Source organism: Mesoplodon mirus (assembly GCF_964341445.2).
Source record: "Mesoplodon mirus genome assembly, chromosome: X".
Lineage (NCBI taxonomy): Eukaryota > Metazoa > Chordata > Mammalia > Artiodactyla > Ziphiidae > Mesoplodon > Mesoplodon mirus.
The window spans coordinates 59,639,422-59,665,458 of NC_138981.1; the positions used below are offsets into that span (position 1 = coordinate 59,639,422).

Consider the following 26,037-nt stretch of genomic DNA (forward strand, 5'->3'; position numbering starts at 1 on the left):
CGTGGAGCAGCTGGGCCCGTGAGCCATGGCCGCTGAGCCTGTGTGTCTGGAGCCTGTGCTCCACAACGGGAGAGGCCACAACAGTGAGAGGCCCGCTTACAGCAAAAAAAAAACAAAAAAAAGAAAGAAAAAAGAAAAAATTTTGTTCATCAAAGGACACTATCAAAAAAAGTGAAAAGACAACCCACAAAATGGGCAAAATTACTTGCAAATCATATAAGGGTTTAATATCCAGACTATATAAAGAAGTCTTACAACTCAACAACCAAAAGAAAAACAAACCTATTTTTCCTGAAGTATAGTTGATTTACAATGTCATGCTATCAGGTGTACAGCACAGTGATTCAGAGATATATGTATATATACATATATATGTATCTATATACATGTGTATATATATATATACATATATATGTATATTATATATACGTGTGTGTGTGTGTGTATATATATATATGGGGAGAGAGAGAGAGAGAGAGAGAGACTTTTCCCATATAGGTTATTACAGAGTATGGAGTATAGTTCCCTGTGCTATACAGTAGGTCCTTGTTGGTTGTCTATTTTATATAAATAGTAGTGTGTATATGTTAATCCCAACCCCTAATTTATCCCTCCCCCGACTTTTTCCCTTTGGTAAACAAAAGTTTGTTTTCTATGTCTCTGAGTCTGTTTGTATATTGTAAATAAGCTCATTTGTATCTTTTTTGGGGATTTCACATATAAGCAGTATCATGTTTGTCTTTGGCTGGCTTACTTCACTTAGTATGATAATCTCTACGTCCAACCACGTTGCTGCAAATAGCATTATTTCATTCTTTCTTATGGCTGAATAATATTCCATTGTGTTCATAGACAGACAGACAGACACACACACACACACACACACACACACCACATCTTCTTTATCCATTCATCTGTTGATGGACACTTAGGTTGCTTCCATGTCTTGGCTATTGTAAATAGTGCTGCAATGAACATTGGGGTGCAAGTATCTTTTTGAATTATAGCTTTCTCCAGATATATGCCCAGGAGTGGGATTGCAGGATCATATATGGTAACTATTTTTAGTTTTTTAAGTAACCTCCACACTGTTCTCCACAGTGGCTGCATCAATTTATATTCCCTCTGACAGTGTAGGAAGGTTCCTTTTGCTCCACACACTCTCCAGCATTTATTATTTGTAGACTTTTCGATGATAGCCTTTCTTTTAAATTTTTTTAAAATGTATTTATTTATTTATTTATTATTATTGTTTATTTATTTATTTATGGCTGCACTGGGTCTTTGTTGCTGCTCACAGTCTTTCTCTAGTTACGGCGAGCAGAGGCTACTCTTCGTTGCAGTGCACAGGCTTCTTATTGTGGTGGTTTCTCTTGTTGCGGAGCACAGGCTCTAGATGCACGGGCTTCAGTAGTTGTGACACGTGGCCTCAGTAGTTGTGGCTCACAGGCTCTAGAGTTCAGGCTCAGTAGTTGTGGCACACAGGCTTACTTGCTCTGCAGTATGTGGGATCTTCCTGGACGAGGGCTCGAACCCTTGTCCCCTGAATTGGCAGGCAGATTCTTAACCACTGCACCACCAGGGAAGTCCCTCGATGATGGCCATTCTGACTGGAGTGAGGTGATACCTCACTGTAGGAAAAACAAGCCAATTTTATTTATTTATTTTTATTTAAACAACAGAATTTATTTCTTACAGTTCTGAAGGCTAGAAAGTCCAAGATCAAGGTTTAGCCAACACTCTTCTATGGTGAAGGCTCTCTTCCTGGCTTGCTGACAGCTTCCTTCTTGCATGGTGAGGGCAGGGGGTGTGAGGAAAGCAAGTTCTCTGGGCCTCTTCTTATAAGGGTACTAATCTCATCACGAGGGCCCTACCTCGTCTAAACCTAATTACCTCCCAAAGGTGCTATCACCAAACACATTGAGAGTTTGGGCTTCAGCATCTGAACCTGGGGCAGAGGGGACACATTTCAGTTCACAGCATTTTGTAAAAACTGGCACCAGTAGAAATGCCAATTTGTTTAATGTTCAGCAGCTTATAACACCATTTAACATGACATTAATACATTTGTAATCTTAAAAAAACCCAATTTTAAAAGAGGCAAAGGACTTTAAAAGACATTTCTCCAAAGAAGCTATATAAATAGCCAATAAGCACATGAAAAGATGCTCAATGTCATTAGATATCAGGAAAATGCAAACCAAAGGCACAATGAGAAACCACTTCACACTTACTAAGATGTCTATAATAATAATTTTTTTTAAGCCCAGAAAATAACAAGCATTGGTGAGGATGTGGAGAAACTAGAACCCTCATTCAACTGCTGGTGGAAATGTAAAATGGTGCAGCCACTATGAAAAAACAGTTTGGTGGTTCTTCAAAAAGTTAAACATAAAATTACCATGTTACCAAACATTCCAGTCCTAGATATATATCCAAAAGAATTAAAAACAGGGATTCGAGCAGATACTTGTACATCAATGTTCATAGCAGCACTATTCACAATAACCAAAAGGTGGAAACAACTCAAGCATCCATCAATTGATGAACAGATAAACAAAAGGAGGTATATACATAAAATGAAATATTATTCAACCATAGAAAGGAATACAGTTCTGATACATGCCACAACATGGACCTTGAAAATATAAATGCTAAATGAAATAAGCCAGACACAAAAGGATAAATATTGTATGATTCCACTTACATGAAATATCTAGAACAAGCAAATTCATAGAGACAGAAAGTAAATTAGAGGTTACCAGGGGAGGCAGTAATGAGGAGTAGTTGTGTAATGGGTACAGAATTTCTATGGGTACAGAGTGGTGATGGTTGTACAACACTGTGAATGCACTTAATGCCACTGAATTGTACACTTAAAATGGTTAAAATGGCAAATTTTATATATTTTAGCACAGTAAAAATTATAGTAGAATGTCAGCAAATGAATATAAAAAGAAGGATGGAATTAGAAAAATAGCCAGTTGTCAACCTTCACAGTACTATTTTAGGCAAGAAATCTCCATGGATGGTGAAAGTGGGATGAGAAACTGGATTTTACATAGTCTCAAAGTACCACCTCACAAAACACTTAGGAATAACAAAGGGAAAAAATACGTACGTTTATATTGGCGAAACCTGGAAGACACCATTTTAACCAAGAAATCAAAGTTAGCACCACCAACAATAGAGTAAATTGATCCTGCACGCCACCCAACAGAATCACTTCTCTGATTTTCTGGCCCCAAATTCATAACCTGGTCTAATCATGAGGAAACTTTGAACAAACTTTAATTTGGTTAGGATGGGGGAACTGGGAAGATGTAGTTTAAGGGTTCAAACTTGAAACTAGTAGATAAGTTCTGGAAATCTAATGTACAACATAGTGATTACAGTCAACAATACTGTGCTATAAATTTTTAAAACTGCTAAAAGACTAGAGTTGAACAGTTCTCAACACAAAAAAACAATATTTCTGTGACATGATAAAGGTGTTAGCTAACACTACTGCAGTAATCATATTGCAACATATAAGTGTATCAAATCAACATGTCACACACATCAAATTTATACAATATTATGTGTCAATTATATCGCAATAAAATTTCTTTAAAACAAATTAAGTCACATTCTACAAAATGACTGTTTTGTAATCTTCAAAAGTGTCAAGGTCATGGAAGTCAAGGCAAGAATGAGAAAGTGTTCCACTGAAAGAGACTGGTGACTAGGTGAATCCTACATTGAATCCATTTTGTGTAAAGAACAATATTGAGAAACTTGAACGGGGTCTCTGGTAAAAGGGTATACAGGAGTTCTTTGTACTATTCCTATAATAGTTTTGTAACCCCTGAGGAGGGGCTGAGGGGGGGGAGGTGTTCCCACACCTGGAGGGACCCTTGGGGGCTTGGATCAGGGCTGAGCGCACCCAGCATTTCCCCTGCTCAAGGCCGGGGAAGTCTGTCCGGCTCTCGGGCAGGGTCTTACACCCTCAGAGGCCCCCTCTGGGCCGCGTTGGTCCTGGGAGTGCAGGGGGAGAACAGGAGAGGCCGGGGGTGGAGGGAAGAAGAAAGGCAGTCAGGAGGGCCCCTCCAAGACCAGAGGGGTGGGAGAGGAGTGGAGGGCGTTAGCCCCACCAACCCAAGCCCAGAAGACCTGCTGGGCTTCCAGGCTGGGTCCCTAGCCCTCAATGGCCCCCTAGAGGCCACGTGGGTCCTGGGGGCATAGGAGGGAGGCCAGGGAGATGAGAGGTGGGGGGCACGCCAGGGCCCCTTCAGTTCCTTTGAGCCTAAGCCCCACCCCCTAAATGCCCCAGGGCCTTTTCCAGCCCTGTGGGTCCTAAGCACAGGCCTCGCCCACCATCCAAACCCTGCCCCTGCTTAGTCCCCACCGACCGAAGCCAAGGCCTTTTCCACTTTTTCTTTTTGCTCCTCCTCTTTTTTACTATTGTGGTTCAGTTTTACCTCCCAGTTGTTGTTTCATCTATATGTTTATTTTTAAACTCTTTCTAACATACCTGTTAGTTTCCTAGTCTAATTTTATTTTTTACTTTGCTATTGTTCTTTTTTTTTCCCCACCCCGTGTGGCTTGCAGGATCTTGGTTCACAACTTGGGGGTTGGGCTGAAGCTCCTGCAGTGGGAGCTCCAAGTCTGAACCACTGGATTAACAGAGAGCCTCGGACCCCAGGGAATATTCATAGGAGTGAGGTCTCATGGAGGTCCTCATCTCAGCAGCAAGACCCAGCTTTACCAAACAGCCTACAAATTCCAGTATTGGAAGCCTCAGTCCAAACAACCAGTAAGACAGGAACACATCCCACTCATCAAAAAATAAAAATAAAAAAAAACCCACAGACAGCAAAAAAATACATCACAGGGGCTTCCCTGGTGGCGCAGTGCTTGAGAATCTGCCTGCTAATGCAGGGGACACGAGTTCAAGCCCTGGTCTGGGAGGATCCCACATGCTGCGGAGCAACTAGGCCCGTGAGCCACAACTACTGAGCCTGTGCGTCTGGAGCCTGTGCTCCGCAACAAGAGAGGCCGTGATAGTGAGAGGCCCATGCATCACGATGAAGAGTGGCCCCCGCTTGCCACAACTAGAGAAAGCCCTCGCACAGAAACAAAGACTCAACACAGCAAAAATAAATAAATTAATTAATAAACTCCTACCCCCAACATCTTCTTTAAAAAAATACATCACAGAAGAAGCAGCAAGGTAAAAACCCACAAGACCAAATAAATTAGGAGCAAATAGGCAATCTACCTGAAAAAGGATCAGAGTAATGACAGCAAAGATGATCCAGAATCTCAGAAATAGAATGGAGGCACAGATTGAAAAAATACAAGAAGTGTTTAACAGAGATGAACAACACAATAACTGAAATGAAATATACACTAGAAGGAATCAATAACAGAAGAACTGAGGCTAAGGAGGAATAAGTGAGGTGGAAGACAAAATGGTGGAAATAACTGCCAAGGAGCAGAATAAAGAAAAAAGAATAAAAAGAATTGAACACAATCTCAGAGACCTCTGTGACAACACTAAACGCACCAATATTCGAATTATAGGGGTCCCAGAAGAAGAGAAAAAGAAAGGGTCTGAGAAAATATGTGAGGAGATCATAGTCAAAAACTTCCATAACATGGGAAATGAAATAGTCACCAAGTCCAGGAAGTGCAGAGAGTCCCATAAGGATAAACTCTAGGAGAAACACATCAGGACACATATGAATCAAACTAACAAAAATTAAATTCAAAGAAAAAATATTAAAAGCAGCAAGGGAAAAACAAAAAATAACATACAAGGGAATCCCCATAAGGTTATCAGCTGATTTTTCAGCAGAAACTCTGCAGGCCAGAAGGGAGTGGCAGGATATACTTAAAGTGAGAAAAGAGAAAAACCTACAACCAAGATTACTCTACCCAGCAAGGATTTCATTCAGATTGGACAGAGAAATCAGAAGCTTTTCAGACAAACAAAAGGTAAGAGAATTCAGTACCACCAAACCAGCTTTACAGCAAATGCTAAAGAAACTTCTCTAGGGGGGAAACACAAGACAAGAAAAAGACCTGCAAAAACAAACCCAAGACAATTAATAAAATGTCAATAGGAACATACATATCGATAATAACCTTGAATGTAAATGGCTTAAATGCCCTAACCAAAAGACACAAACTGGCTGAATGGATACAAAAACAAGACCCATATATATGCTGTCTACAAGAGACCCACTTCAGACCTAGGGACACATACAGACTGAAAGCTAAGGGATGGAAAAAGATATTCCATGCAAAGGGAAATCAAAAGAAAGCTGGAATAGCATTACTTGTATCAGATAAAATAGACTTTAAAATAAAGACTCTTACAAGAAATAAGGAAGGACACTACATAATGATCAAGGGATCAATCCAAGAAGAAGATAAAACAATTATAAATATGTATGCACCCAACACAGGAGCACCTCAATACATAAGGCAAATGCTAACAACCATGAAAGGCAAAATCGACAGTAACATAATAATAGTAGGGGACTTAAACACCCCACTTACACCAATGGACAGATCATCCAAACAGAAAATAAATAAGGAAACACAAGCTTTAAATGACACAATAGACAGACATAGATTTAACTGATACTTATAGAACACTCCACCCAAAAGTGGCAGAATACACTTTCTTCTCAAGTGCACATGGAATATTCTCCAGGATAGATCACATCTTGGGTCACAAATCAAGCCTCAGAAAATTTAAGAACATTGAAATCATATCAAGCATCTTTTCTGACCACAATGCTGTAAGATTGCAAATCAATTACAGGAAAATATCTGTAAAATACACAAATACAAGGAGGCTAAGCAGTGCACTACTAAATAACCAAGAGATCACTGAAGAAATTAAAGAAGAAATTTAAAAAATACATAGAAGCAAATGACAATGAAAGCACGACGACCCAAAACCTATGGGACACAGCAAAAGCAGCTCTACGAGGGAAGTTTATAGCAATTCAATCTCACCTCAAGAAACAAGAAAAATCTCAAATAAACAATCTAACCTTATACCTAAAGCAACTAGAGAAAGAAGAACAAAGAAAACCCAAAGTCAGTAGAAGGAAAGAAATCATAAAGGTCAGAGCAGAAATAAATGAAACAGAAATGAAGGAAACAACAGCAAAGATCAATAAACCTAAAAGTTGGTTCTTTGAGAAGATAAACAAAATTGATAAACCCTTAGCCAGACTCATCAAGAAAAAAAAAGGAGAGGATGCAAATCAATAAAATTAGAAAGGAAAAATCACAACTGACACTGCAGAAATACAAAGGATTATAAGAGACTACTACAAACAACTATAGGCCAATAAAATGGACAGCCACGAAGAAATGGACAAATTCTTGGAAAAGTACAATTTTCCAAGACTGAACCAGGAAGAATTAGAAAATATAAACAGATCTATCACAAATAATGAAGTTGAAACTGTAATTAAAAATCTTCCAACAAACAAAAGTCAAAGACCAGATGGCTTCACAGCCTAATTCTATCAAACATATAGAGCAGAGCTAACACTGATCCTTCTCAAACGCTTCCAAAAAACTGCAGAGGAAGGAACACTCCCAAATTCATTCTACCAAGCCACCATTACCCTGATACCAAAACCAAAAAAATATATCACAAAAAAAGAAAAATATAGACCAATATCACTGATGAACATAGATGCAAAAATCCTCAACAAAATACTAGCAAACAGAATCCAACAACATACTAAAAGGATCATACCCCATGATCAAGTGGGATTTATCCCAGGGATGCAAGGCTTCTTCAATATACGCAAACCAATGTGATACACCATGTTAACAAATTAAGGAATAAAAACCATATGATCATCTCAATAGATGCAGAAAAAGCTTTTGACAAAATTCAACACCAATTTATGATAAAATCTCTCCAGAAAATGGGCATAAAGAGAACCTACCTCAACACGATAAAGGCGATATATGACAAACCCGCAGCAAACATCATACTCAATGGTGAAAAACTGAAAGTGTTTCCACTAACATCAGGGACAGGACAAGAATGTCCACTCTCTCCACTCTTATTCAACATAGTTTTGGAAGTCTTAGCCATGGCAATCAGAGAAGAAAAAGATATAAAAGGAATACAAATTGGGAAAGAAAAAGTAAAACTGTCACAGTTTGCAGATGACATGATAATGTACATAGAAAATCCTAAAGATGCTACCAGAAAACTGCTAGAACTAATCAAGAAATCTGGTAAGGTTGCAGGATACAAAATTAATGCACAGAAATATCTGGCATTCCTATACACTAACAACGAAAAATCAGAAAGAGAAATTAAGGAAACAATCCCATTTACCATCACAACAAAAAGACGAAAATACCTAGGAATAAACCTACCTAAGGAGGCAAAAGACTGGGACTCAGAAAACTATAAAACACTGATGAAAGAAATCAAAGATGACATAAACAGATAGAAAAATATATCATGTTCTTGGATTGGAAGATATTGTGAAAATGACTACACTACCCAAAGAAATCTACAGATTCCATGCCCTATCAAACTACCAATGGCATTCTTCACAGAATTAGAACAAAAAATTTTACAATTGGTATGGAAACACTAAAGACCATGAATAGCCAAAGCAATCTTGAGAAAGAAAAACAGAGCTGGAGGAACAGGCTCCCCAACTTCAAACTATACTACAAAGCTACAGTAATCAAGACAGTTTGGTACTGGCACAAAAACAGAAATATAGACCAATGGTACAGGATAGAAAGCCCAGAGATAAACCCATGCATATGTGGTCACCTAATTTATGACAAAGGAGGCAAGAACATACAATGGAGGAAAGACAGCCTCTTCAGTAAGTTGTGCTGGGAAAACTGGACAGCTACATGTAAAAGAATGAAATTAGGACACTCCTTAACACCACACACACACAAAAACTCAAAATGGATTAAAGACCTAAATTTAAGACCAGACACTATAAAACTCTTAGAGGAAAACATAGGAAAACATTCTTTGACATAAACCACAGCAAGATATTTTTTGACCCACCTCCTCGAGTAATGAAAATAAAAACAAAAATAAACAAATGGAACCTAATGAAACTTAAAAACTTTTGCACAACAAAGGAAACCATAAACAAGACGAAAAGCCAATGCTTAGAATGGGAGAAAATATTTGCAAATGAAACAATGGACAAAGGATTAGTCACCAAAATATACAAACAGCTCATGGAGATCAAAATCAAAAAAACAAACAATCCAATTAAAAAATGGGCTGAAGACCTAAACAGACATTTCTCCAAAGAAGACATACAGATGGCCAAGAGGCACATGATAAGATGCTCAACATCACTAATTATTACAAAAATGCAAATCAAAACTACAATGAGGTAACACCTCACACCGGTCAGAGTGGCCATTATCAAAAAATCTAGAAACAATAAATGCTGGAAAGGGTGTGGTGAAAAGGGAACCGTCTTGCTTTGTTGGTGGGAATGTAAATTGATACAACCACTATGGAGAATAGTATGGAGGTTCCTTATAAAACTAAAAATAGAACTACCATATGACCCAGCAATCCCACTACTGGGCATATACCCTGAGAAAACCATAATTCAAAAAGGGACATGTACCACAATGTTCACTGCAGCACTATTTACAAATAGCCAGGACATGGAAGCAACCTAAGTGTCCATCAACAGATGAATGGATAAAGAAGATGTGGCACATATATACAATGGAATATTACTCAGCCATAAAAAGGAACAAAATTGATATATTTATAGTGAGGTGGATGGACCTAGAGTCTGTCATACAGAGTGAAGTTAAGTCAGAAAGAGAAAAACAAATACTGTATACTAACGAATACATATGGAATCTAAAAAAAAAAAAGGTAGGTACTGATGAACCTAGTGGCAGGGCAGGAATAAAGACACAGACATAGAGAATGCACTTGAGGACACAGGGTTAGGAAGGATAAGCTGGGATGAAGTGAGAGAGTGGCATGGACATATATACGCTACCAAATGTAAAACAGATAGCTAGTGGGAAGCTGCTGCATAGCACAGGGAGATCAGCTCGGTGCTTTGTGACCACCTAGATGGGTGGGATAGGGAGGGTGGCAGGGAGTCTCAAGAGGGAGGGGATATGGCGATATATGTATGCCTGTGGCTGATACACTTTGTTGTACAACAGAAGCTAACACCATTATGAAGCAATTATACTCCAATCAAATCTATTTAAAAAAAAAAGAAAGAACCCATATCACTTGTTCAAAAACCCTTTCTAGTAAAGAACAAAGGAAGCAAAATATTTCAAAGGTTGGCTAAGTAAGTAGATATGATCTAAAATATAATCTCTAAAGGATCACATGAAGTAGTAATGATTCTTCCTAGAACTTGATATAGCATATTTTCAAATGCTTGGAGAATAAAGGCAGAGATTTCACTCACCATTTTGGGCAGCCTTATCAACATATCTTTACAGCGCAGTATACATGTAGATGCTCTTTGAAAATCCTCTTGAGCAACTGCCTGGGAAAGCAAAAAAATGTCAGTAACTGGTTAAAATGAAATAACAAGCTATTTGTCTATAAGTAAAATCTAACATATTTTTAACTGGTGTTAAAAAGTCTTAATTTCTTTTCTAATCTTCTTAGCAATGCTAACTGGTTGAGCTAAACATAAGAGCCAGCTCAAAATACAGAGAAATAAGTGATAAGAATCTTGGGTGAGACAAAGTTGACACTGAATGACAAGAGTTACTTCATTTTTCTGGAAATATCAAAATTGGTGTATTATACAATCTTATGTTATTATATTATGATATAATGCGATGTCTGATAGATGTTTCCCCAGCTTGAAGAGCTCTTGTATTTGTCTCCACATTAGAGGAGTTTTTTACATTAAATAGCAGTCTTTTGTCCTAAAACAGGTTCATAGTAACTTCATAGTCTGAAATGCTGTGAACATCCGCTACGAAAGGCAGTTTAGTGCAATCCTATCTTGGAGCTAGAAGAGCTACTCTGATATTTATTACGTATAACCTTGAACCTTATGCCCTCACAGCTTTAGCTTCCTCATCTATAAAACGAGGATACTGTACTAAATTATCCCTTAAGATTTCTTTCAGCTCTACCATTCCATGACACTCAAATAAACGAAAACATCAATCACACATTACTTCCACACTTGTAGAAGAGGCTTGTTTCAGTCATTAAAGAATTTAGCTGATGAGGCATATAAAAAGAAACGTGGACACACACAAAAAAATAATTTTCTGAAGTACCTTCTCAGGGAAAAAATCCCTATATTCACTATTTTCTTTTCTCTTCTTTATGTGGTGTCAAATATTTTTGTGCTTTGGATAATAAAAGAATTAAGTAGAGAGAAGGAAAGATGAAGAATGTAAGAAGCCAGCTTCTCTCTAGTTTTCTCCTCTATCTACTTGCTGAATCTTAAGCTTGACATTTTGCTGAGTAGATACCCTTCTCTAAGGCTTTAATACTAGATTTTGTTAAAGGAGAAAAAAAACTGTAAGAATCTCAATAAGCCAAATCTCAATTATCTATAGAGATTACAAAATAATATTCCCATCTATACAAATAAATGTTTGATGAATACGTGCTAATTGATTCATTATTCAAGGTGAAGAAAATCTTATTATAAAAGAGATACACTGAGTGACAAACATCAATATCAGAGGAGGATGCTTTCTGTTCTTAAAAGATACAAAACAATACAATCCTTTAATAGTCAAAGAATCCATAAAGTGTCTATCAATACTCAGATTTTACAAAGTCCAAAGGTCTTTTCATGTTTTCCTAAAACTTACTGAGGTAGAAGGCAACTATTAAAAAACTTATTCAATGAGAAATTGATAAAATACAATTTATTCATTTTTTCTTGTTAAAAAAGAATATATGACTTTTACAGAGATCTTTAAAAATACAGAATATTTTTAAAGAATAAAATCAACTGTAATCTCCAAACTCAGATGATCACTACTGATATTCGGGTGTATTTCCTTTCAAAACCATCTAGGTTTATCTTTATAGAGTTTGGATCATGCTTTATTGTTTTATTTAATTTCTAAATTTGAATTAAGTAAACAATCTGAAATTAAACATCTTTTTCTTTCAACAACAAAAAGTATACTGAGATTTTATCTCAGAGGAAATAACAGGTCTAATAATTCAAGCTAGTTTTGAAAATTTATTCATCTTGTTGGGCCAGAAATCAATGTTTCAAATCCAAATGATACAGAATTCCAGTAAAAGAAGTCTTAAGGAAGAGGCAGCATGATGTAATGCTGTAGAAACCTTTGGTGAGCATCATACTTACCAGTGGAGCTTTCTGAAAATCACATGCCCAGGTCCCACCACTTAAGAGATTCTGAATCATTAGGTCTGGGATGATGCCCAGCCTATACTGATGTAGTAAAAAGAATATAGGATTTGGATTCCCAGCTTCCCCTCTTCTTTGCTCAGTGAACTTAGGCAAGTCACAACCTCTTTGAGCCTCAATTTCCTTAATCGTAAAATAGGGATAGCAATGTCTACCACATAGGATTGATCTTATGAGGATCAAGTGAGATCACAGATATGAAGGCACTTCATAAACTGTAAGGCAGTATACAAAAATGTTAACATATTTAACAGTCAAAACTACCACCAGTGCCAAGAATTGTAACAAAGGAAGTTATCTGCTCTTGTGTGGTACTCACTGCTTGTGAAATCATATGCTAGCAGGTCTATAAAGTATTATAACTTATACTGATGGATCAAGGAATCTTAAGTTTCCCTTCCTTAGAAGAGAGAAGAAGGACTCCAAGGTTGGACCTGAACTGCTGCTGCAAAGGATTATTGCCATTATGCAAGGAATTAAATGCTAGACAGACTATCACCTAATATGCTACTAAGTGATGATGACAACACAATCAATCCAAAGAGAGTAAACTATGCTGAATGGATCCACTAAAAATTTATGCTAACTTCAACTGGACCTTCACTTTAGCTCAGCAAACAAGAATGTTACAGCTCCTAGTACCATGTCAAGTATATAGTAAATGCTCAGTAAAAATTAGTTTCCTTCTTTGTTGATTTTCTTAGGTCATTTCCCACCCAGATGTTCCAGCCCTTCTTCGTATTCTTCAAGTGCTCCATAACATACCACAACCTCCTACTGCACCTCTCCCAAAAATTACTTCACCTTCCACCTTATTAAAAAAAAACTCATGCACTCCTGAACGTCTAATTCTTCTTTGCAGTGTAAAATACCTAACTTATGTCCCTTTCCTAACCAGAAAAAATCCACAATCTTCTTAATTTTCACAGCATAATTAGTTGTTCACCTTCTGTTTTACTGTGGAACTGGAACTTCATTCATATGAAAGCAATTATCCTAGTGTAATGTATCTGCTTATACATCTGTATCTTCCACAAAACTGACCTTAAGCTCCTATAAGAGAGGAACCACACATTAACATGATTTTTTTTTTGGCCACACCACTCACGTGGCTTGTGGCAGGGGTCCCTAACCAGGCCACATAGCAGGAGGTGAGCAGCAGGTCACTAAGCGAAGCTTCATCTATATTTACAGCCACTCCCCATCGCTCACATTACCACCTGAGCTCCACCTCCTGTCAGATCAGCAGTGGCATTAGGTTCTCATAGGAGTGTGAACCCTACTGGGAACTGCGCATGTGAGGGATCTAGGTTGCGAGCTCCTTATAAGAATCTAATGCCTGATGATCTGAGGTGGAGCTGAGGCAGTGATGCTAGCGCTGGGGAGTGGCTACAAATACAGATTATCATTAGCAGAGAGGTTTGACTGCACAGAGACCATAATAAATCAATCGCTTGCAGACTCATATCAAAACCCTATCAGTGAGTGGCGACTGACAATTAAGCTGCATTTGGTGGCAGGCTTTATAGTGGCAAGTGAGTTGATGTACTTCAATTGTACAGTTGCATCTGGTGGCAGGCTTTAAGTCAGGATCCGACACTTATTTTAGTCTGTGCATGGCCCACCCATTATTTTATTTACCACTTCCATCCACGCCTCTTTCCCGCACTGTGCGCTTGGTCTCAATCACAGTTTTGGTAAGCCCACAAGTTAACCCTAGCCAAAATGAGTAAACAACAAACGTGCTAGAGAGCTTCTTTGAAAAGGGGGAAAGACCCAATGATGAGAAAGCAGAAGACTCTAAGACTGACAACAAAAAGAAAGCTGCATTTAAAAGAAAATACCAAGAGTCCTTCTTAAATTATGGGTTCATTGCAATGGTGATTCACATTCTCCAAGCCTGCTTTGCGTAATATGTGGTGACCGGCTAACCAACGAAGCCATGAAACCTTCAAAACTGCTTCGCCACATGGAGACCAAGCACCCTGCATTAAAAGATAAGCCTTTGGAGTTTTTCAAAAGAAAAAAACATGAACATGAAGAACAGAAGCAATTATTGAAGGCCACCACTTCATCAAATGTGTCTGCACTGAGAGCATCATTCTTAGTGGCTAACCACATTGCTAAAGCTAAGAAGCCCTTTACTACTGGTGAAGAGTTGATCCTGCTGCTGCTAAGGACATCTGTCGTGAACTTTTAGGAGAGGTGGCACATGTTCCTCTTTTGGCTAGCACCATACTAGACGACTTGATGAAATAGCAGAGGATACTGAGGCACAATTGTTAGAGAGGATTAATGAGTCACCATGGTGTGCAATCCAAGTTGATGAGTCTACTGATGTTGACAACAAGGTAAGAATGCTTGTTTTAGTGTGACATATTTTTCAGGAGGATGTGCATGAGGCTATGTTATGTGCACTTTTGTTGCTAACCAACACCACAGCTACAGAATTATTCAAGTCTTTGGATAATTACATATCAGGAAAACTGAACTGGTCATTTTGTGTCGGTATATGCACGGACGGAGCAGCTGCCATGACTGGATGGCTTTCTGGTTTCACTACTCGGGGTCAAAGAAGTCGCTTCTGAATGCGAGTCTACACACTGTGTCATCCATAGAGAAATGCTGGCTAGCCGAAAAATGTCACCTGCACTTAGCAACGTTTTGCAGGATGTGATTAAAATTATCAACCACATTAAAGTACGTGCCCTTAACTCACATCTGTTCGTGCAGCTCTGTGAGGAGGTGGACACAGAGCACACACGTGTTCTCTTATACACAGAAGTGAGATGGCTTTCTAAGGGTGGATCACTGGCCAGAGTTCCTGAGTTATGAGAGCCGCTTCAGAGATTTCTTTTAGAAAACAGTCACCACTGGCAGCACATCTCAGTGACACAGAATGGGTCACAAAACTTGCATACTTGTGTGACATATTCAACCTGCTCAACGAACTCAATCTGTCACTTCAGAGGAGAAGGATAGCTGTGTTCAAAGTCGGCAGATAAAGTGGCTGCATTCAAAGCCAAACTGGAATTATGGGGGTGACGAGTGAACATTGGGATTTTTGACATATTTCAAAACATTAGGAGAGATTTTGAAAGAGACTGAGCCAGGGCCTTCTTTCTCCCAGCTGGTAAATGATCACCTATCTCAGCTTTTAAAAGAGTTTGAGCATTACTTCCCAACCACAAAAGACCCCGGGGAAGGAATGGATCTGCAACCCATTTGTGAATAAGCCAGGTGAATCGACTTTGTCCATGCTAGAAGAGGATCAACTGCTTGAGACTGCAAATGACAGTGGCCTTAAAAGTATGTTTGAGACAACTTCAAATCTCCATACGTTATGGATTAAAGTCAAAGCGGAATAATCCTGAGATTGCCACAAAAGCACTGAAAAGCCTGCTTCCATTTCCAACATCCTATCTTTGTGAAGCAGGGTTTTCTGCAGTGACAGCAACCAAAACGAGATTACGGAGTAGACTGGACATAAGCAACACACTTCGGGTGTCACTGTCTCCCATCACCCCCAGATGTGACAGTCTACTTGCAGGAAAACAAGTTCAGGGCTCCCACTGATTCTGCATTATGGTGAGTTGTATAATTATTTCATTATATATTACAATGTAATAGAAATAGAAATAAAGTGCACAATAAATGTAATGCACTTGAATCATCTCAAAACCATCCCACCCCTCCCTGGTCCATGGAAAAATTGTCTTTCACGAAACCAGTCCCTGGTGCCAAAAAGGTTGGGGACTGCTGGCTTGCGGGATCTTAGTTCCCTGACCAGGGATTGAAAGCTGGCCACGGCAGTGAAAGCACCGAGGCCTAACCACTGGACCGCCAGGGAATTCCCTGGTCTTTTTATCTCTAGTGCACAGAGCATTTACTTATATAGCAGGCACTACATAAATGTTTATCCCTCTGTATACGTATTTGATCAGATTCATTTCCATCTCCTTCTGGTGTATGACCCATTAATTACGCCTTCCTCTTTATCCAACTCCTCCAATCTTCTTCCTGCCTTTTTGTATTCTACCTATAATGTGTTCCTATATATTCTATTTTGAAAATAACGTTCCTTTGACTGTGCTTCTCTCAGCAGCTACAACTCAATTTTTCTTCTCATTGTCAAACATCCTGACAGAATATGGTATATTAATGATTCTCAAACTTTAGCATAAACAGAATCATATGGAAGCCTTGCTAAAACACAGATTGTTGGACCCTACTTCCAGAATTTCTGATTCATTGAGTCTTGGGTGGCACCCAAGAATTTTCATTTCAAACAAGTTCCCAGGTGATATTGATGCTGCTGGTCCAGGAACCACACTTTGAGAATCACGGCTCTAGACCAATCCTACACCAAAACAGTTCTGATTCTCTTATTTTTTTAGTAGTTGATTGATTCATTGATTGATTGATTTTTTGGCTGCTTTGGGTCTTCGTTGCTGTATGGCGGCTTTCTCTAGTTGTGGAGAGCAGGGGCTACTCTTCGTTGCGGTGCACAGGCTTCTCGTCACAGTAGCTTCTCTTGTTGCAGAGCACAGGCTCTAGCCACACGCAGGCTTCAGGAGCTGCAGCACGTGGGCTCAGTAGTTGCAGCACACAGGCCCTAGAGCACGCCAGCTTCAGTAGTTGCAGCTCGTGGGCTCAGTAGTTGAGGCTCATGGACTCTAGAGGGCAGGCTCAGTAGATGTGGTGCACAGGCTTAGTTGCTCCGTGGCATGTGGGATCTTCCTGGACCAGGGAAGTCTCAGTTTTGATTCTTTTTGGTCTAAGGGCCCTATAACTCTTAAAATTTATTGAGGACTTTGGGCTTCCCTGATGGCACAGTGGTTGAGAATCTGCCTGCTAATGCAGGGGACACGGGTTCAAGCCCTCGTCTGGGAGAATCCCACATGCTGTGGAGCAACTAGGCCCGTGAGCCACAACTACTGAGCCTGCACATCTGGAGCCTGTGCTCCGCAACAAGTGAAGCCGCGACAGTGAGAGGTCCGCACACCGCCATAAAGAGTGGCCCCCACTTGTCACAACTAGAGAAAGCTCTCGCACAGAAACGAAGACCCAACACAGCAAAAATAAATAAATTAATTAATTAACTCCTACCCCCAACATCTTCTTATTTATTTATTTATTTATTTATTTTTGCGGTACGCGGGCCTCTCACTGTTGTGGCCTCTCCCGTTGCAGAGAACAGGCTCTGGACGCGCAGGCTCAGCGGCCATGGCTCATGGGCCTAGCCGCTCCGCGGCATGTGGGATCTTCCCTGACCAGGGCACGAACCCGTGTCCCCTGCATCAGCAGGCGGACTCTCAACCACTGCACCACCAGGGAAACCCCCAACATCTTCTTTAATTAAAAAAAAATACTGAGGACTCAAAGAGATTTTGTCTATCTACCTTAAAGCTATCAATATTTACCATATTATAAATTAAAACTGAAATTTTAAAAAGTATTTATTCATTGAAAAATAAGGTTGAATATGTTAATATAAATAACACATTCTTGTGAAAACTATATATTCCAAAAATAAAAAAATTAGCTGAAAAGTACCATTGTACTACATTTTTACAAATCTGTAAATGGTTTAATAGAACACCTGGATTCTCATATCTGATTCTGCATTATACCTACTATAATGTTTTGATTTAAGTATATGAAGAAAATCCATTCTTACAAATATATGTAGTTGGAAAATAGTCTTTTCAGATAATTGAAGCTATTCTTCTTTGATACAACACCAAAACTAAGCAAGTGGCAGCTTCTTCAAGGTTAGTTGCAGTGTGAATTCTGGAACCATACAAATGAACTTTTACATTAAAACCCATGGATCTATCTTACACTTTGACTCCATCTTTTACCCATGCGTGATTTTGTAACAATATGAACTGGTAATTTGGAAAGTATTAGTTAACTGAGTTATGTAGCTATACCATGGTTGACACATTCCATTATAACATGTCCAAAAAAATCACATTCACCCTCACCACTCTTATTCAACATAGTATTGAAAGTCCCGGGCTTCCCTGGTGGCGCAATGGTTGAGAGTCCGCGTGCCGATGCAGGGAACACGGGTTCGTGCCCCGGTCCGGGAAGATCCCACGTGCCGCGGAGCGGCTGGGCCCACGAGCCATGGCCGCTGAGCCTGCGCGTCCGGAGCCTGTGCTCCGCAACGGGAGAGGCCACAACAGTGAGAGGCCCGCGTACCACAAAAAAAAAAGAAAAGAAAGTCCCAGCCAGCACAATAGGCTAGAAAAGAAAATAAAGAAAATACAGATTGGAAAGGAATAAAACTGTCCCTATCTGCAGATGACATGATAGTTAGTCTACACAGCCAATTCCAAGAAATTTACCAAAAAATTCTAGAAGTAATAAGTGAATTCAGCAAAGAGATAAGATGTAAGATCGGGCTTCCCTGGTGGCACAGTGGTTAAGAATCCACCTGCCAATGCAGGGGACACGGGTTTGAGCCCTGGTCTGGGAAGATCCCACATGACGTGGAGCACCTAAGCCCGTGCACCACAACTACTGATGCCCACACGCCTAGAGCCTGTGCTCCACAACAAGAGAAGCCACCACAATGAGAAGCCCACGCACCACAACGAAAGAGTAGGCCCCGTTTGCCACTGCAAGCAGAGAAAGCCCACGACCCAACACAGCCAAAAAAAAAAAAAAAAGATGTAAGATCAACATATGAAAATCAACTTTAGAAGAATCACTCCTAGAATGGTGACTTAAAGATCTCTGAAACTCCATTCCTCGAGGAAAGCAATGAGGACTTAGGCAAAAATTGTCAAAATTAACTTTTTCAGAACTCTGGAAATTAAAAAAGAGTTTGCAATGATCTTAGAGGTGTTTACTCAAGAAAATCAGCTGATTTTTCTTGAATAAAAGAACTTGGTAAGGGCAACAAGCCTGTAGTATTTTAAATTGCTAATTTTATCCCCCTCTCCAGCCCTGCAAAAGCCTTGAAAACCAGTAGATTGGGAACCATATTAGCTTAGGAGGCAATGAAAAGGACAGAATGAGTTTGGAGGAGCCAAAAAAGCCCCATTCCCCAGAGAATCATCACTAATTGACCAGTCTGGCAGCTCCATGGAAAAGCCCCATTCATAGGTCTTTTGTTTTGAGATATAATTCATATACCATAAAATTCAACATTTTAAAGTGCACAATGAATTGCATTTTAAAACCACTGAAGTGGTTTTTAGTATATTCACAAGGTTGTGCAACCATCACCACTATTTCCAGAACATTTTCATCATCCCCAAATAAAACCCTGTACCCATTAGTAACCACTACCCATCACCTTTTTCTTCCAGCCCCTGGCAACCAATAAGCTACTTTCTATCTCTATGGATTTGCTTATTCTGGAAATTTAATATACACAGAATCATATAATACAACACATGGCCTTTTATATCTAGCTTCTTTCACCTAGCAAAGTGTTCTCAAAGTTCATCCATATTGTATCATGGATTAAATATTCCATTATATGGGTATGCTACATTTTGTTCATCCATTCATCAACTGATTGACATTCGGGTTGTTCCCATTTTGTTTTGGTTTTTTTTTTAATTTTTTATATCATATATATTTCTTATTGAAGTATACTTGATTTACAATATTATATTACTTTAGGTGTACAGCATAGTGATTCAGTATTTTTACAGATTATACTCTTTAAAGCTATTACAAGATAATGGCTATAATTCCCTGTGCTATATAATATATCCTTGTTGCTTATCTAATTTATACACAGTAATTTGTATCTCTTAATCCCATACCCTTAAATTGTCCCTCCCCCCTTTCCCTCTCCAGTTGTTTCCTTTTTGGAGCTATTATGAACAATAATGCTATGAATATTTGTGTTACAAGCATTTGTATGAACATATGTTTTCAATTCTCTTGCGCATGTATCTAGGAGTAGAATTGCTAAGTCATATGGAAGCTTTATGTTTAGCTTTTTGAGAACTTCCAAACTGCTTTCGACAGCAGCTGCACCATGTTACATTCCCACCAGCAGTGTATGAGGATTTCAATTTCTCCATATCTTCACCAACACTTCTTATTTTCCATTTTTGTATTTATACATATCTGAGCATCTGCAAAGTGGCATCTCACTGTGGTTTTCATCTGCCATTTCTCCAATGACTAATAATGTTGAGCATCTTTTCATGTGCTTATTGGCCATTTGTTTATCTTCATTGGAGAAATGCCTACTCAAGTGTTTTGCCCATTTTAAATTTGAATTATTTATACTTTTATTGTTGAGTTCCAAGAACTCTTTATGTATTCTAGATGCTAGATAATTACCAGTTATATGACATGCAAATATTTTCTCCCATTCTGTAGCAGCCCACTGACTTCATAGTGTCTTTTGATGAACAAAAGTTTAAAATGCTGTGACTTCCCTGGTGGCACAGTGGTTAAGAATCCACCTACCAATGCAGGGGACACAGGTTCGAGCCGTGGTCTGGGAAGATCCCACATGCTGCGGAGCAACTAAGCCCGTGTGCCACAACTACTGAGCCTGCACTCTAGAACCCGCAAGCCACAATTACTGAGCCCACGTGCCTAGAGCCCGTGCTCCACAACAAGAGAAGCCAGCGCAATGAGAAGCACGTGCACCACAACAAAGAGTAGTCCCCACTCACCACAGCTAGAGAAAGCCGGCACGCAGCAATGAAGACCCAACACAGCCAAAAATAAATAAATAAATAAATTCATTTTTATAAAAGAAAGTTTAAAATTTTGGTGAGGTCCAATTTAGCGATTTTTTCTTTGCTTGTACTTGAGGTGTCATATCTAAGAAATCATTGCCTTACCTAAGGTCACAAAGATTTATACCTATGTTTTATTCTAAGAGTTTTATATTTTCAACTCTTACTTTTAGATATTTGACCATAAATATGGGGGGTTATTTCTGGACTCTCAGTTCTTTTCAATTGATCTATATGTCTGTCTTCACGCCAGTAGCACACTATCTTGATACTATAGTTTTGCAGCAAGTTTTGAAATTAAGAAACGTGAGTCCTCCAGGCTTCCCTGGTGGCGCAGTGGTTGAGAGTCCGCCTGCTGATGCAGGGGACATGGGTTCATGCCCCGGTCTGGGAAGATCCCACATGCCGCAGAGTGGCTAGGCCCGTGAGCCATGGTCCCTGAGCCTGCGCGTCCAGAGCCTGTGCTCCACAACGGGAGAAGCCACAACAGTGAGAGTCCCGCGTACCGCAAAAAAAAAAAAAAAAAAAAGTGAGTCCTCCAACTTTATTCTTTTTCAAGATCGTTTTGCCTGTTTCAGGTCTCATGAGTGCTGATATGAATTTTAGGATTAGGGTATCAATATCTGCAAAAAACAAGGAAGCTGGAATTTTGATAGGGACTGAATTCAATCTGTAGATCAATTTGGGGGAGTACTGCCATCTTAACAATATTAAGCCTTCCAATCCATGAATATAGAATATTTTTCCATTTATTTGATCTTCTTAACTTCTTTCAATAAAATTTTATGGGTTTCTTTCACTTCTTCTGTTAAATTTATTCATGAGTATAATCCCTAAATAAAATTCTCTATTCTCAAATGACATGATCTTATATAGAGAATATCCCTAGAAATCCACACAAAAAAACTAGAAGAACTAATAAACAAGTTCACCCAGGTTACAGGGTACAATAAACAAAAGTAAGTTGTATTTCTATTCACTAACAATGAGTAAACCAAAAATGAAATTAAGAAATCAATTCCATTTAAATTACAACAAAAAATTAAAAATTAGAAAAACTGCAAGACTTATACACTAAAAACTACAAAACATTGTTGAAAGAAATTAAAGAAGGCCTAAATAAACAGAAAGATATCCCATGTTCACAGATCAGAAGACTTAATAGCCTTAAGATGGCAATGCTCCACAAATCGAGCCAAAGATTCAATGCAATTCCCATCAAAATTCTAGCTGGCTTTTTCTGCAGACACTGACATGCTGATCTTAAGATTCATCTAAAAATTTAAGGGAGCTACAACAAGCAAAACCATTCTGAAAAACAAGAACGAAGTCATAAGGCTCACACTTACTATTTCAAAACTTACTACAAAGCTACCATAGTCGAGACTATGGTATTGGCATAAGGAGAGACATATAAATCAACAGAATAAAACTAACAGTCCAGAAAGAAATGCTTACATTTAGGGTCAATTGATTTTTGAAAAGGGTGCAAAGACAATTCAATGAGGAAAGAATAGTCTCTTTTAAAAAATGGTGCTAGGACTGGATACCCAATACAAAAGAATGAAATTGAATACCTACCTCATGTCATATGAAAAATTGACTCAAAGTAGATCAAAGGCTTAAATGTAAAGCTAAAAGCTATAAAATTCTTAGACTACAATTCAGGAGTAAATCTTCATGATCCTGGATTAGGCAATGGTTTCTCAGATATGACAACTAAAGCACAAGCAACAAATGAAAATAATAGATGTCAATTCTCCCCAAATTGATATATAGGCTGAACATAATTCCAATGAAAATTCCAGCAAAAACTTTGTGTAAATGTGGACAAGATTATTCTAAAATTTATATGTAAAGAAAACGGAATTAGAATAGCTAAAATAATTCTGAAAAATAATAATAAAATGGAAAGAATGACTCCACACATTTTCAAGACTTTATAGCTATAGTAACCAAGACACTGTGGTATTGAAAGAAGGATACACCCACAGATCAAAAGGAAAGAATAGAGATCCCAGAAAGAGATCCATCCACACAAGTATGGCCAACTGATATTTAACAAATATGCAAAAGCAATTCAATGGCGAAGGGATAGTCTGTTCAACTAAAGGTGCTGGAGCAATTGGATATCCATAAACAAAAAAGCAACCTCAACCTAAACCTCACACCTTACACAAAAATTAACTCAAAATCAATCATATATTTAAATGCAAAAGGCAAAGCTATAAAACTTTTAGAAGAAAATATAGGAGAAAATCTTTCAGATCTAAGGCTTGGTGAAGAGTTTTGAGACAGAATACCAAAAGCATAATCCATAATAGAAAAAAATCAATTGGACTTCATCAAAATTACTTCTGTTCTGCAACCCGATTAAAAGAATGAACAGACAAGCTACAGACTAAGTGACAATATTTACAAACACGTATTGGATGAAGGACTCAAATCTAGAATATATAAATCTCAAAATTCACAGTAAAAAAATCAAACAATCCAATGACAAAATGGTCAAGAGACATGAAGAGACATCTCACCTAAGAGTATATACAACTGGCAGGACTTCCCCCGTAGTACAGTGGTTAAGAATCCGCCTGCCAATGCAGAGGACATGGATTCGAGCCCTGGTCTGGGAAGATCCCACACGCCGTGGAGCAACTAAGCCCGTGCGCCACAACTACTGGGCCTGTACTCTAGAGCCCACGAGACACAACTACTGCCACCACTACTGAAACCCGTGTGCCTAGAGCCTGTGCTCTGCAACAAGAAAAGCCACCACAATGAGAAGCCCGCACACCACAACGAAGAGAAGTCTCCGCTCGCCGCAACTAAAGAAAGCCCGCGCGCAGCAACGAAGACCCAAAGCAGCCAAAAATAAACAAATAACTAAATTTTTTTAAAAAGAGAATACACAAATGGCAAAAAAGTACATAAAAAATTCAACATCATTAGACATTAGTGAAAGGCAAACTAAAACCGATGAGATATCACTACACGTCTAATAGAACAGCTAAAATAAGTCACAATACCAAATGCTGACATGGATGCAGAGAACGGGATCTCTCATACATTGCTGGTGGGAATTAAAATGTCACAGCCACTCTAAAAAACAGTTTGAGAGTCTCTCTAAAAATAAATAGGTAGGGGCTTCCCTGGTGGCACAGTGGTTAAGAATCTACCTGACAATGCAAGGGACATGGGTTCGAGCCCTGGTCTGGGAAGATCCCACATGCCGCGGAGCAACTAAGCCCGTGCGCTACAACTACTGAGCCTGAGCTCTAGAGCCCGTGTGCTCCACAATGAGAAGCCACGACAATGCGAAGCCCACGCACCAAAATGAAGAGCACCCACTCACCACAACTAAAGAAAGCTTGTGCACAGCAACGAAGACCCAACACAGCCATAAATAAATAAATAAATAAATAAATAAAATAGACAGATAAATAAATAAAAATAAATAGGTAGAGGGGAGCTTCAAGATGGCAGAAGAGTAAGACGTGGAGATAACAATCCTCCCCACAAATACCTCAGAAATACATCTGCAAGTGGAACAACTTCTACAGAACACCTACTGAACGCTGGCAGAAGACCTCAGACCTCCCAAAAGGCAAGAAACTCCCCACGTACCTGGGTAGGGCAAAACAAAAAAGAAAAAACACAGACAAAACAATAGGGACGGGAGCTGCACCAGTGGGAGGGAGCTGTGAAGGAGGAAAGGTTTCCACACACTAGGAAGCCCCGTCGCAGGCAGAGACTGTGGGTGGCAGAGGGGGGAAGCTACGGAGCCACGGAGGAGAGCACAGCAACAGGGATGCAGAGGGCAAAGCGGAGAGATTCCCGCACAGAGGATGAGGGCCGACCAGAACTTACCAGATCGAGGCGCTTCTCTGTTCACCCGCCGGGACAGGCAGGGGCTGGGAGCCGAAGTACCAGCTTCGGAGGACAGATCCCAGGGACAGGACTGGGGTTGGCTGCATGAACACAGCCAGAAGGGGGCTAGAGTGCCACAGCTAGCCGGGATGCAGTCCAGGAAAGTGTCTGGAGCTGCCAAAGAGGCAAGAGACTTTATCTTGCCTCTTGGTTTCCTGGTGCATGAGGGGAGGGGATTAAGAGCACCAATTAAAGGTGCTCCAGAGACGGGCGTGAGCCGAGGCTATCAGCATGGCCCCTGAAACGGGCATGAGATGTTCAGGTTGCTTCTACAGCCACCAAGAAGCCTATATGCTAGCACAAGTCACTATCCACACCGCCCCTCCCGGGAACATGTGCAACTCACCACTGCCAGGGTCCCGAGATCCAGGGACAACTTCCCCGGGAGAACACACAGTGCATCTCAGGCTGGTGCAACATCACACTGGCCTCTCCCGCCACAGGCTCGCCCTGCACTCCGTAACCCTCCCTCCCCCTGGCCTGAGTGAGCCAGAGCCCCCAAATTAGCTGCTCCTTTAACCCCATCCTGTCTATGTAGGAACAGACGCCCTCAGGCAACCTACACGCAGAGGCAGGGCCAAATCCAAAGCTGACCCCAAGAGCTGTGTGAACAAAGAAGAGAAAGGGAAATTTCTCCCAGCTGCCTCAGGAGCAACAGATTAAATGTTCACAACCAACTTGATATACCCTGCATCTGTGGAATACGTGAATAGACAACAAACAATCCCAAATTGAGGAGGTGGACTTTGGGAGCAACAATATATATATTTTTTTCTCTTTTTGTCAGTGTGTATGTGTATGCTTCTGTGTGTGATTTTGCCTATATAGCTTTGCTTTTACCATTTGTCCTAAGGTTCTCTCTGTCCGTTTTTTGGGGTTTTTTTTAGTATACTTTTCAGCGCTTCTTATCATTGATGGACTTCTTTTCTGATTTGGATGTTCTCTTCTTTCTTTCTTTCCTT

General features: G+C 39.6%; 1 protein-coding gene across 1 annotated transcript in view; it reads right to left on the minus strand.

Annotated features, from left to right (window-relative positions):
* LOC309796202 (testis-expressed protein 11-like) overlaps positions 1-26,037 on the minus strand; it is a gene marked incomplete at both ends in the record, with an annotated part of 235,507 nt that overhangs the window by 192,877 nt on the left and 16,593 nt on the right. Inside the window, one exon of the mRNA XM_082609260.1 lies at positions 10,470-10,550. Coding sequence (XP_082465386.1) covers positions 10,470-10,550 — 81 coding nt within the window. The remainder of the gene's footprint in view (positions 1-10,469; positions 10,551-26,037) is intronic.